Consider the following 13,038-nt stretch of genomic DNA (forward strand, 5'->3'; position numbering starts at 1 on the left):
TTCGCAATGCAGCGACATGGGAAAAAATGGCGGCACGATCGATTTCTATTCTCGCGATTAAAGGCACGTGATTCACGCTGGCGCTCCGACATTCGTTTTTCGGCGTGTTCAATATCCATTAATCAATTTAATTTACTTTTTTATCTTTTTCTAATTCTATAATGTCCATTTCTATCAATGCAGATTTACTTTGATCTCGATTTAATTTACTTTTTATCAGTGGCCTAGTTTACACCGATCTCTTGATACGCGTATCAAATAGTATATTTCATCTGATCAGCCAATAATCAGACTTATTTACTAGTTATTTACTATTTAATACGCGTATCAAGTGATCGGTGTAAACTAGGCTTTTGTCTAGTTCTAAATCACTCCGAGATCTCGAACGGAAAAAGAATTGACCAATCACATTTAAACAATTCAGCCAATTGACCAATGCGGTTGGTTAATAACTCTTCCTCTGTGAAATCTCGGAATAATTTCTAGCATCATGGACACAAAGGCTTTTAAGAATTAAACAATGATAAAAAGCAAGTTAAACCGAGATTAAAGTTATAATCTGCATTGATAGAAATGGACATAAATAGGTCACGCGATCAAAATTGATCCTAAATAGCGAGAAACATATAAAAATATATATATAACGTTGAATTTTATTCATCAAAACTACAGCATCGAATATCGTTTATACTTACATTGTTAATCATATCATTTGTAAATAAATATTACGCGGGATTAAATGAGTATATTAAAAAATTAGAATTCTAAAAAGTATTGCCAAAACGTTTCTTACATTGCTTGGTTCTGATAATTGTTAAATACATTTAAGTTAACGTAAAAAAAAACCCCTTTAGGGTACTATTTCATTTATCGTACAAGATTTTCAAGCGTGTGATTGGCTGCAAAATAGAAAAGTTCTTGAGTCTTTAGAAATTTTTTATTTTGTAGCCAATTACTTACTATGTTTGAAAAATTTGTACGATAAATAAAATAGTATCCTTAAAAGACTCACTTACGGACTGCAGATGCAGCGGGAATGGACAATAAATTTGTTCGTTGTAGATACACCGCATTATATCTTCTGCACTTAAAATGAAATAGGTATTTAATTAGACGTTGGAGAGAAAAGAAAAAAAAAGAAAAAAAATTAGTTGCAAAGAACATTTAAAACCAAAAGAAAAAATTAACAACTTATTACATTATTTAAAAAGGTCTATTTGTAATTACAGATAAAAAAATTTATCTGTAATTTTCTCTTTTTTTAAAAGACACATGTACATATATCCAAAAGCATGGCGCAGTGTAATACTTTAGAAAATATTGATATTAATCTTTAATTATTAATATACTGCAAAAAGATAGAAGAAAATGTTTCTTTAGAGATTCTTGTTTTATCACTCTTCATTTATTTCCTGCTTATTTAAAAAGGTAACAACGCGTTCTGCTAATTCCCTATAAGTTTCTGCTTGTCTACTCTTTGGTGCCGCCAGGACAATCGGTTTACCACTGTCCGAACTCTCCGCGATGCTTTCGTGCATCGGTACCTTCTGTAAAATATCCACATCTGTAACAAGCCACGAAAAAGACATTAATATATCTTTCATAATATATGAACATTTGTATATTGTTATAATTTAATACCTTCGGTTCAGTTACATCTTATTAATAATTATGAAATAATGTAATTGATAATAGTTTATTACCTAGTTCTTTAGCTAACGAAAGCGTGGCGTTGCCGAAGAGAGGCACCTCCGTCATGCATTTTGGACACGTAACGCTGCTCATATTCTCCACGATACCAGCAACAGGAATGTTCAACTTCTTGAACATATTCGCACCTCTCCTGGTCACCTCTAGCGCGACTTTTTGTGGCGTCGTCACCAGCAACGCGCCGGCAATAAAAAGTGTCTGGATCAGAGAGAGATGCGTGTCCCCTGTTCCAGGAGGAGTGTCAATCACGAGATAATCGAGCGGTCCCCATGCCACCTGATTCACTAGCTTGTCCAACGCACTCATCACCATGAGTCCCCTCCAAACTACCGGTGATTTCTCGTCAATTAAAAATCCCATGGACATACTGCGCGTGAAATACAAAATTATAGAGTACAACCCCATCGATCCGTTCATTTGAAAGGGCCTGACAATTAATCACCATTTCACACCATAATTTACAAGAGGTTCCATAAGATTGTCTTGATTTAGTACAGGTGATTCGTGTATGTTCATCATCAGAGGTACAGAGGGTCCGAAAACGTCAGCGTCCAACAATCCGATGGACTTCTTTGGCTCGATAATTTTTAGGGCAGTTGCCAAATTCACAGCGGTGGTCGATTTTCCAACGCCACCCTTACCAGAGGCGATCAGAAAGATTTGGCTAACGCCCTTTATACGTTTTCGTTTTGGGAGGCCACGTGCCATGACTTCTTTCTGTCTAGCTTCCAGGTTTTCTTGCTTAGTCCTGGTCGAGTCCACTGTTGTGCTATGCTGAAATAAGCAAAGAAACAGAAATAACAGGTTAATAAAATCATTAATAATAAAATTTTATATTAAATTATGATTTAAGAATCATTTTTATCAGAGGTTTAACGCGAATTTATTAAGCCTCTCTACAAATTGTTATGCTGTATTGTTAAGAAAAAGAGTTTTAAAACGAAAGCTAAACACTTCTGAGAAAAAGTTAAGTCTGAGACTTGAAACTTCAAGAACGCTTTGTAGGTATAATAGAATTGCGGAAGAATAATTGCGTACTTACTTGCCGTTGCCACAGATACCGAAGGGATTTTAAATACCCGCTGAAACGCGGCCTCGCGATAACGCTCATTTTGCTCGACACATGTACCTAACCTCACGGCATTCAAAACAATATAATATATCGTATCGTAAATATAAATTATATATGTTCAAGAAGATACCGGTATGCAGAGACGCATTAGTAAAAAGTATTTTATCGAAAGTACGTTATCTTTCCATCTTTCTGCTGTGACATGAATCGCCAATTTGGTGAATTAACTCTCGCCAACGTTGGAGTTGGAGGCGTAGAAAGCGATGAGCTACGCGATCGGCGAAACCGGCGAAACGTTGACCGTCATTCCGACATCACTTTTTCAACTCTCTGCCGCCAAATTAAATAAATCTCCACCTCGCCTCCGTACACCTGCGCTTATACCAGCTAAAAAAGTCATGCACACATACATGCGCGCATCGCCGTCTCTTGGATCGTCAACCTAACCTAACCTACATCGATGCTTCTCCGTTTGTATTTCCACGAATATTTTGTGGCGAACAACGAAAGCTTTCGCGTAAAGCATCGCTTTTCGTCACGATCTTTTTCACTCTTTCACTTTCGCGAAGGAAAACATTCGGCGACTATAAATTATTTTCATTTAAATCGTTAGGTCAGGTTAGGGTTACGTCGCGCACTTCGCGACGAGCTGCGCTTATTTGTGCTTTCGGTGCGCGCTGGGGAAAGAAAAAAATGGCGGCCACTTAGTCAACTTTCTGCCGAGCGCGAGAGCAATTGCGTCGCGATTTCCTCCGATCGCATCGTTGTACAGGCGATTTTTTCCCCATCCAGCTCGATGATGACGAAACGTACGTTTGTCCGCGATTTCTTTCCATACCCCGTCCAAGCGTAATTAGCCGACAGGCGGTCGCGGTCGAGAATCGGAGCGATCTCCGATGAGAGGTTAAGATAGGGATTGATCGTCAAGTTTTTGCGAAATTAAAGCCCCCGCGAAGCTAAATTCCTCCTGCCCCCCACGATTAGGATGACTCTTAACAGCGTGACGAATTGTGCAGGTGAAGGACGTTACATTTGACCGCCAGGGAGGACGGAATATGGGCCTAAAGGCAGCCGTTCAGGCTCTGAAGTAAGATTTCGATTAATTATGAATGTGTCGTCAATCGCGGGTCGATTTATAAATACGTAAATCCGTCTCTCGGCTTTGCCGTCCCGTTAACATGCATGAAATGCATTTTGACAGGAAAGCGGAACCGTTAAAGGACAAGGTCCAACGCTGCAAGGACCTGCTTAACGACAACGATGCATGGGTGTGTCAGCAACAGCTGCAAAAGATATATCAGCAGGTCCTCATACTGGATCTGGAGTACGCCCTGGACAAGAAGGTCGAGCAGGAGCTGTGGAGTCTTGGATTTAAGAATTATATAGTGACTCTGCAGTCGCAGGCCAAGGACAGGAAGAATCCCAAGCGAGGCGAGTCACAGGCATTGCTCAGTTGGTGCCTAGAAGCGGCCAGTGGTTTCTACCTGACCTTGCTGCAAGAAATCTGCACTGTATTTGATTTAGACCTACCGTTTAGAAGGTACGTGTCTTTTGCACAGTCTTGTTTGTTTCATTTACTTACTCTGGAGGACCACGCTTGTGCTTTTTTTAACTTATTTATTGAAATATGGAGGTTTGGATTATTCTTTACCATATCCTCTACTCAGAATCATCAATTTACCTTGTATAAACGAGGAATAGATAGAATTCTACCTGGGACTTATCAATTACGAATTATAAATTAATTGCTCTCACATGAAATCATGCATCACTCCTTAAACTTTGATTATTATAGTTGTTATTGTTTGGAAATTTTTATCTTTTAAGAGAAACGACACAATACTGCTTTTTATTTATGCTCTGTTATCTCAAGATTAAATTCATATTTTGCAGACTTTGTTTTTATTGGAATAGAATATTTTCCCAAAGTTCATAATATTATATGTGAGATGTCAACTAGCCATCCTTTTGCACAAGTATTTTGAATAAATTTTAATAAATTTAGATCTATTGTATGTATCAAAATTATATACTATCAGGAGGATGTGATCAATTTTTGCAGGAAAGGTTATGTGTACGGATGTACGTCACCATGGAAGGCCGTTGAGAAATTATCTCCACCTCACAAATCTTCTTGTTTTTATGCCTGCCAATATTGCCTTGTACATTTGGGCGATATCGCACGGTACCGAAATGAGAGCAAACAAGCTGAGATGTTCTACAGACACGCTGTCTCGCTATCACCATCCAGCGGGCAGCCGTATAATCAATTGGCGCTTCTAGAAGCTTCCCGTGGTGATAAATTGGGCACTGTGTTTCACTACGCACGTTCGGTAGCCGTGAAACATCCTTTCCCAGTCGCTACAGCAAATCTCGCCACCACTCTGTCCTCCGCTTTGAACGACAAATCTTTCAATATCGACGGCAAGACCAAATTGAATTCTCAGGAATACATCGCTGTTTTTCTGAAGCTGCACGGAATAATCCACGTTCTTGGAGATTTGAAGCTGGCCTGCTTGTACAGCAAACAATTGACGGAAACGCTCACCGCGTTGGTAGCCACTGAAAGTTTCAGTTCGTGGATGCTCGTACAGATGTTGGTGATTAATCTATACGCTCTGCAACACACAGCCGGGATTGGCACCGACAGTACGGAATTGCTCAAGAACAAGCAAATGGTCAACGATAAAAAGCTCGCCCGTGACTGTATACTGGACCTAATTGCAGGCACTTTGTCTGCCTTGCTGCTACCTGTGTACACGATAAAGAACTCTATCATCGAGTACTTTGCGTTGCCTTCTAGTAAGTACCTATATTATTGTAATAATTTTAAAAAATTACGTTTTTGACCGATAAAACAGATTGAAGTAACAGATAACGTTATCTTTTCCCTATAGTAAAACTGTGCCTTGATTGGATCAACATAAAACCTACGGTTTTGGAAGAAGTTGCTTTTACATCGAGATTACAGATCTGGCCCAGTCTTTGCGTGCTTTTGAATGCCTTGCAGAATTGTGTGGTGGATTTTAAATATGATGAATGTAAGTAACTGGATTGCATTTAAGATTATTAGGCAGTTATTTGTAAAATAATTTATTCACATATTACATATTTTAATCGATAAAAATTAATTTAAAAATTAAGAAAATATATGTGGAATATAATAATTTGTGTTAATAAATTTGCAATCTAAAGATTATATTTGTGAATACGTGAGATGTATATTAAAATATCGCAAAGTGAAATTTGATATATTTATAATATAATGCTATATGAAACAGATGTTGCAGTACCACTGCCAGAAGATCGTGACCTTCAAGGTTTTTTACCGTTAGAGAAGAGTTTCGAAAATCTCAGATTCACGAATACAGCGCTGGAGGGTGATGTCGCAACATTAAACAAGTTACGGGCGGTACGAATTCTGCATCTGGGCCATTGCTTCGCTCAGTATCAAATCAATGGATCGATGCCAATCTCGATTGCAACGGAGGAGAAGACGGGCGATAACAAATTCACATCTATGAGCAACGGCGCCGGTCCCAGCAACGAGTTGATGAAAGAACTCGAGGAACTTAGCTTGAACAAGGATAAGCAGCTCGATACTTCGATGAGCCCGGTATTATCCGAAGCAGCTAGCAGCAAAAGCTCTGTGGAAACTGATATCGATATTCTTGCGGATAAGAAGATTTTTCAGGGTATTCTTAAGCCGCAAGGTTCCTTAGAACGAAACCGAGACTCCTTAGTGAGTACCACAGAGACGAGCAGCAGCGAGGCAAGTTCTCTTCCGTGCGCGAGAAAACCACGACAGAACATAGCAATGCAGGCGATCATGCGTCGTGCGGAGAACGAGAAGCAGGTGACGTTTAAGAACGTGTCACCTGTGATCGTCGAGGAAGAAAATGATAGAAAGGCGAAAGTAGTGACCGTTCCGCCGATTACTTCTGTTGCAAATAAACCGACACCAATCTCAGAGATGCCGAAAGCTAACGAAGCTGCCAATACAAATAACATCCTCGTTAACGTTCAGAACCGGCTGTCGGCGATGCCACTCGCTCCGGCCGCCGTTCAGAACCAATCCGCATCGATTCAGAGCCAGCAGAGATCTGCTAAGTTGCCGCCCAGCATTCCCATGCCCGCTCAAGTAAATCAATTGGCAGCCAAAGAGCAACAAACTCAGCAAGTTGCTCAGCAAATGCTCCCGCAAATGCACACTGGAATGACAGCGCAGTGCGGTCAACAGGCCTCGACATTGGGACCGGTTTGCTACCCGAATCAATCGTTCAACGTGCAGAATCCGCAATTCGCCAAGAATTTCATGACGAATCGACCGCTACCGGCAAACACGCCGCGTTATCAAATGCAAGGGCAGTTAAATAATAACAGCCAGCCGGTTCCAGCGATGCCGCAGGGCATTAACGGAATACATCATACGATCAATCAGAGCAGACCGTTGCATCAGAGGATGCCGCAGAACGTGTCTCACAGTCCCGGGCAGTTGCTGCAGCAGAACATGCGATTGGGATCACCTGCTCAGCAAAATATAATACCGCAAAGTATGAGTTTGCAAGCGAATAATATGGGCCTGCAACCAGGTATGGGTATGGAGCAACAGAACCATTCGATGGGGCTGCAACAGCAGCAGAGCATAATACAGAGCAATCCCAGACCGAACGACATACACAGTCAGTTAAATGTGAACGGTTCGAGTATAGCAAACATGTCGGCGATGATATCGGCATTGTCGGTGTATGAAAAAGATCCTCAGCAGCAGCCACTAACGACGCTGACAAATTCGCAGAGCCCGACCAACACGACGAATTTCCAACTGAACTTCAATCATTTCAATCAGAATCAAGCTTTCGGACAACCATTGTCGCAGAATCAACCGTCACCGTCGTTCTACAAGAAGAATTCTGACGCAATAGATTTCGCATTCCCGAATCAGGTCAACGTAGCTAAGAGTCAGCCGCAGCAACAGCAACAGCAACCTGCGCCTGCGAATAATTACATGTTTTGCAATTACGAACCGACTGAGCATTTTAACTTGTGGAAGGACAGTCGGCCACCTCAACCGCCGATTACCTGGTGGGGTTCTACCAGTAACACGGCGGTCCAGATGAACATGAAGGATTCGACCGTTAACGACAACACGTTCTCGAACTGGAGCGATTCAGCCACTGTCGGAAATACGGCGAGTAGAGTGCCGTTAACACCGGGCAAAAATTATCAGCCGCAACAACAAACCGAACATGGCAGACATCTTGTGGCAGGAAATAATTTTGAGGATTCCAGGTTGTTTGAGGTAAGTCTAAAGAGGTTTAGAATGTAGATGTCTACAAATATACAATAAAATTTGTGCAATATATAGAAAAAAAAAACAAATAAACGAGAAATGTTTCTATAAGTAGACACACATCAGAAAATTTTTTTTCAACTAGCTTTGCACTCAAAAAATTTGTTTGTACTTGCAATATGTTAGTTAATAATTAAAAAAAATAGTTATATTAGATCGACACAAGCCTGCAAGTCTGCAAAGAAAGACGAAGTTCGAAATCCATGACGTAGTCAAACTATTGAATTGTAATATTTTTTGTAACTTTATAAAAAAAAAAGTTTTTAGATTAGGTATTTTGTCTTTCATTTACTTGATTCTTTTTTCAATATAGGTTGAATTATCTTTATAATCTCGATTAAAGATAAAGGCTATCTCTAACTTTTCATATTTAAATCATGTATTATGTATTATGTAATTAATAACGCCTTTCAAAATCATGATTATTTAACAATTTTAATTCAATACACGATAATTATAAGGTTTAATTAACGTCAAAGTTAGGTGATTCTTGCTTCGCATATAAAATTTACAAATTTTATAAACACTATCTTGAATAATTAGATAACAATGTTCTTATCTAGCTCGAACAGAAGCCGTCCCAAGCAGTGAGCACTGGCAACACTTACTCCTTGTTCAGCGGCAACACATGGAATACCGTTAATACATCAATCAATTCGGGCTCGACCAATCAAGATCAGGTGAAAGCACGGTTCCATCAGCAATCTCTGTGGTCCGGGCCGGGTCCTTCCCCGTTAGAGCGGCTTCTGGAGCAGCAGAAGTCGCTACGCGAGGGGGGTACCACTTGAAGGGACGCGCGGAGCATCCGCTGAGGAGGCCAAGCAGAGTGTAATTTCGCGTTCAGCGTATGCCGATTTAAGTAACCATAAGCGTGCGCGACGGCGAATAATTACCTAACTATTCGACAAGAGATATGCGAAATTCTCAAAAGATATGTAGAGAGGAAACGGATAACTGAGGTTGACCGAGGCGCAGCGTCTTCCTCGAGGCATTATGATATGCACAGGGGTAATATAATATTCGTTATTTTTCAATTGCACATGTGAGATCTGCGAGAGACACGAAATATACAATTTTCGGAGTGGATTTCTGGCAAATTAAACAAAGCAAAGCGAGAGACAAATGTTTGCCGAATGGCGATTCACAACTGCAATTTAATTCATATGGGAATAAATAGAAAAGGAACAAGAAAAAAAGGTATTAGAGGTGCGAGATGCGGTAGCTCTTAGCGAAACGTTAATTAGTACACAGGAAATAAAGGAAAAAATGTAGACACTAATCACAAGTGACGCGCGCTTGACTTTGTATCATTGATATATTTAGAAGGCACACAATAAACACGTCTCGTTTATCGAAATTGATCGAGCGGCGCGCGTCGTCCTGTCTCGGCTTCACAACATCCCCGAATACCGAGACCGTATATTTGAAAATCATGCAGACGGACGAACGACAATTATGTTTCAACACACTCGTTTTTAATGTAATAACTTTATTTCGTATATAGAAGTATCACACATTAATAACTTTTCTGTCCATAATATTATATGTAAGTTATATCACATACGTCGTGATTATGATACATACACATCACGAAGTTTTCTTTCGTTTCGTCGCGATAAAGTTCTTGAAATTCTCACGTCAAAACTTCTGATACTAATTTTACTGAAAAAATATATAGGAAGTGTTTCAGGCAAAAAATATGGCAAGTAATACTTTTTTCTCCCTTCCTATTCTTTTTTAAACACAGAACTGCCTAACTGCGATTGTAACGAAATGTTAAACTAAAAACGTTTGATGAAAAATTGTCGCATTATCTGTATCTGATTGCATCTGGTCTGCAATCCGCAATATAAAATCAGTCCTTTTTCAATCTCTTCTTTAGTTTATCAATTAGGCAGTACTGAGAGATGTAAGTGTACTAAAACGAGTCTAAAAACATACTCTTATCAATGAACACTTAAATTACTTAAATTACATCGACAGTTATAAAATCATAAGCATCGCCAGTAACATAATGAATAATTAAAATTTTGGTTTATGCTGAATTAAGAAATAAGCTGCAATTGTTTGTACAGGAATATCACACTTTACAGAAAAATCAATCGATCAAATAATCATCGTTCTTTTTTTTTGGGATAAGAATAAGAAATGATAAATTATATAGTTTCTTTTAATTATCCACTATGTCGTCAGGAGCAGGCACTGGATTATTTTGCGCGTTGACTGCTCTGTAATCAACTCTACGTTTTATCGTTAGATTACAGTGAAAACAGTTTTTATTGTCAATCAGATGGCGCATATTATTCTCGCGTATGCGCAAACAGTCGTTTGAACAATTTTGCCTCGGTATTCTGCATGATTTCACCTGTTTGAAAACACAAGTTGTCTTAATATATCGTTATTATTACCTTGTTATGGGCAATAACATTCAACATTGAACACAGAATGCTGCTTTAAAAATGCCGTTGAAGAGATCTTTATAATTATTTATAAAAATGTAATTATAATCTAATTTTTAAATATTAAAGAAGTGAGCGCTTTATTTATACAAATAATAATGGATATAATCTTACCGGGCCATTGTAAGTAGCATTAAATGTCCCAATTGCTTCAAATGTATATGTGAATTGTTTGCATACAGAGATGTGGTTCACGATTTGCAAGAAACCCATCAGATCACCCATCTGATTTATGGAAATATTCAAGAAAAACAGACCCATCTCTTTGATATGGAAAGCGAAATCGTAATCCCGATTCAAGATATACTCCAGAGTCCATTTCTTTTTTAATATATTATCTTTTGCGTTGAACTATAATTACAATTAACCATAAAAAAATTACAATGTTGAAAAATTTAATTATAATTCCAATCGCAAATTTGCAAATTTGAAAAAAATACGCGCTATACCTCATAAAATACATCTTTATGGTGATATCTTAAGTGGCCAATCATTCGTCCATGTGGTAGTTCCATTACACAAGTTCCAATACGACACGGATATAATCCTTTTCCTACTCTAGGTGCCAAATTCAGCATAAATTTTTGTTGCTCGTTTCTTGGGGTAATTGGTTTAGCTTGAGTCATGGGTTCAGTTTGACAGGCAGTGGAAGGCATGACAATATCTTCGGTTTGAGTAGCCACACAAATTTTATTATGTAGAGTTCTTCTATTGAGCGCATGATATGGATTCAGCAGGGATAACTAAGAAACAATACTTTTATTTAATATTACATTGTCCTAGTTACCCTTTTATCGTTTGAAGGAAAAATGAGAAGTAAAAATGAATAGATATCAAAATTAAGATAGTCTTGTATTAGCCTTGTATTGTTTTCGTCTCTCATTATTATTATCTCTTATTATTATCGCTGTATTAACTGAAAATAAACACCATACCTTTATGTCCTGCAATTTGGCTGAGATTTGTTCCACTGCCAAATTTCTTGTTCCCATAAAGGAAGATTTACATATGGGACAGACCTGCAGCTGTACTCTGCACGGGTTACAAATGTGGTGGCCATTTACGCATTGGACTTTTACACCCTGTGTTGCTTCTAAGCACACGGGACATTGGAGCAATTCCTCCAGTGCATCGCACCACTGAAACAATCGGAATTATGGAATGATCATTCGGTACAATGATTAGACATATAATTATTAAACATGCGGCCAATGTTGCAAAAGTATAATTCGAAGTTAATATAAAAAATTCGAGGTTAACATAAATAACGTAATCGTAATAAAATTATCAGCAATCAGATAAAATCCGCTGATAACGTTAAGACGTAATTGACGTTACGGCGCAGACACAAGATCTGCGGAAGAAATCGTGCTAGAACATAAAAATATCGCGGCGTAGTGATACCATACCATAACTCGAATCTCCTCCATCGTGATTGAGCGTATTTTGAGCTCGATACACGAGCACAAGGCGACAGTATTTTGAAGACACAGGCGACCGGTGGGCGGTGACCGGTAGGACGTAGGACTGACAATACACTCGCTACAAAACACAAAACTAACATCTACCGCCTTTTCTGGAATTCCCCGGTTTTTTCGTCTCTCGCTCGCCACGTTGCCCAGGTTGCTCAGGTTTGCCACGACTCCACACTCCATTGACAACAAAATTGCTAGACGGCTTTCATGAAAATGATCATCGCTTGGATAGCAATTAGCAACGGAATCTGATTCGTCAGCTTCAATAGGTACGTGCACTGATTACATTTCAGTGCACTGACGTCATCGTCCCGACAGAGCAGTATTTCGTAATCCGATCTTATATTTAACAATAAGATCGTCTTAGGCCGCAGGGGGAAGTGATCCGCGCAGTTCCTTGGGCCTAACCACGACTAACGCACCTACGGCATTACCGAGTTCAAGACACCGCGGACATACACGAACAATTATACATACACTCATACACTTACACAGTTTCGAGTTTAAAGTCTTACGAGATTACGAGTTTATATTACGCAGTTTAATTTTTGCTTGGGACGCTTTTATTGAGGCGTTCATGTTAATCTAGTCATAGTTCCTTTGTTTTGATGTGATACAACTAGTTTCGGTTTTGCTACTTTATGACCACATGGGCTACCCCGGGCTACCCCCACGGTCTTTCCTTTATTTGAATAAAAAAAAAAATTAATAAGATCGTAAATATTCCTTAGGCACTGCCTATAATGATGGCTATTATACCTTATGATTTTGGTAATTATTTACAAAAGCGACATCCTCCCCGATGACCTTGACCTTGACATATGTTGTCAAGGTCACCCTCCTGAGTGACCTTCAGAAGTTTTTAGCCGGCGGTCGTTATTCGTTAAAAAGTTATTAACAAAAAAAGTTTCGAAAATATAACAGCTATTTTGAGTATTGAGAGGCATAAAATAAACGACTAATATATTA

The 13,038-nt window shown here is 39.0% G+C and overlaps 3 protein-coding genes across 4 annotated transcripts; 1 reads left to right on the forward strand and 2 right to left on the reverse strand.

Moving 5' to 3' along the window:
• Positions 1–1,383: 1,383 nt before the first annotated feature.
• On the reverse strand, positions 1,384–3,417 carry LOC139815511 (iron-sulfur cluster transfer protein NUBPL-like). Of its 2 annotated transcripts, XM_071782494.1 has the most exons (5): positions 2,958–3,417; positions 2,753–2,839; positions 2,153–2,484; positions 1,704–2,077; positions 1,384–1,564 (listed from the first exon to the last, which is right to left on the reverse strand). In XM_071782494.1, exons 2-5 carry the CDS (start codon positions 2,819–2,821, stop codon positions 1,395–1,397), a joined length of 945 nt encoding a protein of 314 aa, XP_071638595.1. In that variant the 5' UTR covers positions 2,822–2,839; positions 2,958–3,417; the 3' UTR covers positions 1,384–1,394. The 2 variants fall into 2 exon arrangements, with proteins under 2 accessions (XP_071638595.1, XP_071638591.1); XM_071782490.1 differs by having other exon boundaries at positions 2,753–3,417.
• Positions 3,418–3,460: 43 nt separating this feature from the next.
• LOC139814433 (uncharacterized) lies at positions 3,461–11,544 on the forward strand. The gene is made up of 7 exons (XM_071780691.1): positions 3,461–3,591; positions 3,799–3,869; positions 3,984–4,322; positions 4,845–5,584; positions 5,680–5,823; positions 6,064–8,084; positions 8,699–11,544. Exons 2-7 carry the CDS (start codon positions 3,838–3,840, stop codon positions 8,921–8,923), a joined length of 3,501 nt encoding a protein of 1,166 aa, XP_071636792.1. The 5' UTR covers positions 3,461–3,591; positions 3,799–3,837; the 3' UTR covers positions 8,924–11,544.
• On the reverse strand, positions 9,605–12,913 carry LOC139815297 (uncharacterized). The gene is made up of 5 exons (XM_071782114.1): positions 12,004–12,913; positions 11,530–11,733; positions 11,044–11,337; positions 10,709–10,945; positions 9,605–10,500 (listed from the first exon to the last, which is right to left on the reverse strand). Exons 1-5 carry the CDS (start codon positions 12,247–12,249, stop codon positions 10,306–10,308), a joined length of 1,176 nt encoding a protein of 391 aa, XP_071638215.1. The 5' UTR covers positions 12,250–12,913; the 3' UTR covers positions 9,605–10,305.
• Positions 12,914–13,038: the final 125 nt, after the last annotated feature.

Source organism: Temnothorax longispinosus, chromosome 1 (assembly GCF_030848805.1).
Source record: "Temnothorax longispinosus isolate EJ_2023e chromosome 1, Tlon_JGU_v1, whole genome shotgun sequence".
Lineage (NCBI taxonomy): Eukaryota > Metazoa > Arthropoda > Insecta > Hymenoptera > Formicidae > Temnothorax > Temnothorax longispinosus.